The sequence below is a fragment of the Oryzias melastigma genome, unplaced genomic scaffold (genome assembly GCF_002922805.2).
Source record: "Oryzias melastigma strain HK-1 unplaced genomic scaffold, ASM292280v2 sc00751, whole genome shotgun sequence".
NCBI lineage: Eukaryota > Metazoa > Chordata > Actinopteri > Beloniformes > Adrianichthyidae > Oryzias > Oryzias melastigma.
The window spans coordinates 18,415-23,483 of record NW_023417338.1 but is presented as its reverse complement, the minus strand read 5'-3'; the positions used below and the strand labels follow the sequence as shown (position 1 = coordinate 23,483).

The window sequence follows — 5,069 nt, the reverse complement described above, 5'->3', positions numbered from 1 at the left end:
AACCAATCAGCACAACTTCAGCACCACTCAGTGCATCATCGCAACCTGCCACCACAACTTCACCCTCACTCAGTCCATCATCACAACCAGTTACCACAACTTCAGAATCACTTAGTCCATCTTCACAACCCATCAGCACAACTTCAGAACTGCTTAGTCCATCATCACAACCTGCCACCACAACTTTACCCTCACTCAGTTCATCATCACAACCCATCAGCACAACTTCGGAACCGCTTAGTCCATCTTCACAACCAGTCAGCACAACTTCAGAACCACTTAGTCCATCTTCACAACCAATCAGCACAACTTCAGCACCACTCAGTGCATCATCGCAACCTGCCACCACAACTTCACCCTCACTCAGTCCATCATCACAACCTGCCACCACAACTTCAGAATCACTCAGTTCATCATCACAACCCATCAGCACAACTTCAGAACCGCCTAGTCCATCTTCACAACCTGTCAGCACAACTTCAGAACCACTTAGTCCATCTTCACAACCAATCAGCACAACTTCAGAACCACTTAGTCCATCATCAGGACCTCTCAGCACAACTTCAGCACCACTCAGTGCATCATCGCAACCTATCAGCACAACTTCAGAACCACTTAGTCCATCATCAGGACCTCTCAGCACAACTTCTGATGCATTTACTTCATTTTCAACAACAGTCAGAACAACACTAGAAAGTTCAACTTCTGCAGTTGTTACTTCAAAGCCAATTATGTCTACAACCTCTGAAGGTAATTTAGGCAATAAAAAATAAATTACCCAGGACACTTGATCCTGATTGACATACGTTTTTTTTCTTTCCTTTTTTCCACTTTTTGTAACTCATGTAGCATTTATGTTCTAACAGTGCTAATAACCACTGGTATATTGTTTCTGATTCCTTTCATTGGTAACTACTAAGGAGATGATTCTCAAGTTATATATCTAGATTTTATAGTGTATTTGGTCTTACCAGTGACATTGACTGTGTTTGATGTTCTTTGTGTAATGTTTTTTTATTTATTTTTTTTTTTTTATGCAGCCACCAACACTGTTCCCACAACAGTAACTAATGTTACAACAAGCACAACAACCATCCCTGCTTCAACAAACCCAACAGCAACCCCTGCCGAATCTACAACAGTGTCCTCTACTGCTACTACTCTTACGACAGCGACCACACCAGCAACAGACCCACCGTCTTCTACAGAAGGAACCCTTAGGCTGATATTTCGTCTCACCAGAATCTTTAATGCAGACTATGGCATAAAATCTTCAGCAGCATACCAGATTTTAGCTTTGGAAGTTCTAACAGAGGTAATATTCCAACAAAGTAAAACTTTCTCCTTCAGCAAAATGCACTTTGCTTATAAAAAAAGAAGACATTTTAGTGGATAAAGGAAAACAGATACTGTACTATTTTTTCTTTGTTTTAAGGTTCTTGCATACATTTGTATGACACTTTCACTGTCTTTTCAGGTTAACAGAATTGGCAAGAAACTGAACCCATCTTCCTTCAGGCGCTCCATCATTAATTCGTTCACGTAAGATTTAACTGGAATATCTGTTTAAATGCTTTCCGTCTATGTGATTTGACTGGGTTTGTTGTTATCTGTATTTGTTACTACAGGAGCGGATCAGTGGTTGTCAACATGACTCTTGTTTACGCTAATCAAACTTCAGTTCCTGATGTGAACACAGCTAATCAACAGTTCCAAACTCAACTTGAAAATTCAAGCTTGTCTGTTGCAAACGGCAGTGTGTTTGTGGGTAAGTTACTGGAACATGCTTCATGCTTCATATGTTTAATAGTATATGTATATATGATGATGGAAAAACTCCTATGTTTTATTGCTCCCACAAGGTGTCGTTTCACTGAAGGTTTTAAAATATGAAACATTTAAAATTGGGTGAATTTGAACCCACACTGTCCCTTATAAGATTGACAGAACAACTTTTTTCCCCTAGTAAATGACTATTAACCACTTGTATATTGTTTCTGACTTTCATCAGTAACTAGTAACTGTAACTTAGGACAACTAACTAACTAACCTACATAATTCCAAGATAAACACAATACAAGTTTTTCCAAACCCGCTCAAGCTAAAAACTTTTTTTTCCCCTCATAATTATATACACACTAATGTAAAGAAAATAATTTCATTGCCTGCCTTTATGAAGCAAGAAACAATGAATAAAGTGTGTGGCATGAAGAATATTTGTTACTCTTTCTACTGCAGCCTAACTTTCTCAAACTTGTGAGATACATGTGTATGTACAGTATATATGTTTCTATACAATAAATCAGATGGGATTTATTCCTTTTTAGTAATATACGTTTTATTTTTTCTAGATTCTGCTGTCACTCCGACTACAACTTCAACACCCACAACAGGTAAAACAATATAACCACTAACGTTGTTTTTCTTTGGCACCTTATAAATTTAAAAAAATGTAATTTCATACATCACTGAAATAACTGTTTCCAGAAGAAGATTTGATATGATGTGAATAATTTTATGGGAAAAAAAAAATATTTCATCGAATTAACTAACAGTTAATGCAACTTTATCTACAGTCACTGCATCCACACCATCTTCCAGTACACCTATAACACCCACAAGTCAGACATCATCAACATCTGGTGGAACATCACCGGCAATTAGTGCAACTTTAACACCAATCAGTGCATCTTCACCAACATTTAGTACAACTTCATCAGCAGTCACTACAGCTTTACCATCTTCCAGTACACCTATAACACCCACAAGTCAGACATCATCAACATCTGGTGGAACATCACCAACAATTAGTGCAACTTTGACACCAATCAGTGCATCTTCACCAACATTTAGTACAACTTCATCAGCGGTCACTACAGCTCAATTATCTTCCAGTACACCTATAGAACCAACAAGTCAAACATCATCAACATCTGGTGGAACATCACCAACAATTAGTGCAACTTTAACACCAATTAGTGCATCTTCACCAGCATTTAGTACAACTTCATCACCAGTCACTACAGCTCAATCATCTTCCAGTACACCTATAACACCAACAAGTCAAACATCATCAACATCTGATGGAACATCACCAGCAATTAGTACAACTTTAACACCAATCAGTGTATCTTCACGAACATTTAGTACAACTTCATCAGCAGTCACTACAGCTCAATCATCNCTTCAGAACCACTTAGTCCATCTTCACAACCTGTCAGCACAACTTCAGAACCACTCAGTCCATCATCACAACCAGTCACCACAACTTCCCCATCACTCAGTTCATCATCACAACCCATCAGCACAACTTCAGAACCGCTTAGTCCATCTTCACAACCCATGAGCACAACTTCAGCCTCCCTCAGTCCATCTTCACAACCAGTCACCACAACATCAGAACCACTTAGTCCATCTTCACAACCTGTCAGGACAACTTCAGAACCACTTAGTCCATCTTCTCAACCTTTCAGCACAACTTCAGAACCACTTAGTCCATCTTCACAACCTGTCAGCACAACTTTAGCACCACTCAGTCCATCATCACAACCAGTCACCACAACATCAGAACCACTCAATCCATCATCACAACCTGCCACCACAAATTCCCCCTCACTCAGTTCATCATCACAACCCATCAGCACAACTTCAGAACCACTTAGTCCATCTTCACAACCTGTCAGCACAACTTCTGAACCGCTTAGTCCATCTTCACAACCTGTCAGCAAAACTTTAGCACCACTCAGTCCATCATCACAACCTGCCACCACAACTTCAGAATCACTTAGTCTATCTTCACAACCTGTCAGCACAACTTCAGAACCGCTTAGTCCATCTTCACAACCCATGAGCACAACTTCAGCCTCCCTCAGTCCATCATCACAACCAGTCACCACAACATCAGAACCACTTAGTCCATCTTCACAACCTGTCAGCACAACTTTAGCACCACTCAGTCCATCATCACAACCTGCCACCACAACTTCAGAATCACTTAGTCCATCTTCACAACCTGTCAGCACAACTTCAGAACCGCTTACTCCATCTTCACAACCAATCAGCACAACTTCCGGACCGCTTAGTCAATCTTCACGACCTGCCACCACAACTTCACCCTCACTCAGTCCATCATCACAACCAATCAGCACAACTTCCGAACCGCTTAGTCCATCTTCACAACCTGTCAGCACAACTTCAGAACTGCTTAGTCCATCATCACAACCAATCAGCACAACTTCCGAACCGCTTAGTCCATCTTCACGACCTGCCAGCACAACTTCACCCTCACTCAGTCCATCATCACTACCAATCAGCACAACTTCCGAACCGCTCAGTGCATCATCGCAACCTGCCACCACAACTTCACCCTCACTCAGTTCATCATCACAACCAGTCAGCACAACTTCAGCACCACTCAGTCCATCATCAGGACTTCTCAGCACAACTTCTGATGCATTTACTTCATTCTCAACAACAGTCAGAACAACACTAGAAAGTTCAACTTCTGCAGTTGTAACTTCAAAGCCAATTATGTCTACAACCTCTCAAGGTAATTTAGGCAATCAAAAGTACATTACCCAGGACACTTGATCCTGATTGACATACGTTTTTTTTTTCCTTTTTTCCACTTTTTGTAACTCATGTAGCATTTATGTTCTAACACTGCTAATAACCACTGGTATATTGTTTTTGATTCCTTTCATTGGTAACTACTAAGGAGATGATTCTCAAGTTATATATCTAGATTTTATAGTGTCTTTGGTCTTTCCAGTGACGTTGAATGTGTTTGATGTTCTTTGTGTAATGTTTTTTTTATGCAGCCACCAACACTGTTCCCACAACAGTAACTAATGTTACAACAAGCACAACAACCATCCCTGCTTCAACAAACCCAACAGCAACCCCTGCCGAATCTACAACAGTGTCCTCTACTGCTACTACTCTTATGACAGCGACCACACCAGCAACAGACCCACCGTCTTCTACAGAAGGAACCCTTAGGCTGATATTTCGTCTCACCAGAAACTTTATCGCAGACTATGGTGTAAAATCTTCAGCAGCATACCAGA

At 40.5% G+C, this 5,069-nt stretch overlaps 1 protein-coding gene across 1 annotated transcript in view; it reads left to right on the top strand.

Annotated features, from left to right (window-relative positions):
• The window catches only part of LOC112138153 (mucin-2), a gene marked incomplete at its 3' end in the record, with an annotated part of 9,446 nt that extends 4,378 nt beyond the window's left edge, over positions 1–5,068 (top strand). The window contains exons 8-12 of the mRNA XM_036211164.1: positions 1,041–1,315; positions 1,478–1,542; positions 1,629–1,768; positions 2,352–2,393; positions 4,821–5,068. Coding sequence (XP_036067057.1) covers positions 1,041–1,315; positions 1,478–1,542; positions 1,629–1,768; positions 2,352–2,393; positions 4,821–5,068 — 770 coding nt within the window. The remainder of the gene's footprint in view (positions 1–1,040; positions 1,316–1,477; positions 1,543–1,628; positions 1,769–2,351; positions 2,394–4,820) is intronic.
• Between the last annotated feature and the right edge of the window lies 1 nt (position 5,069).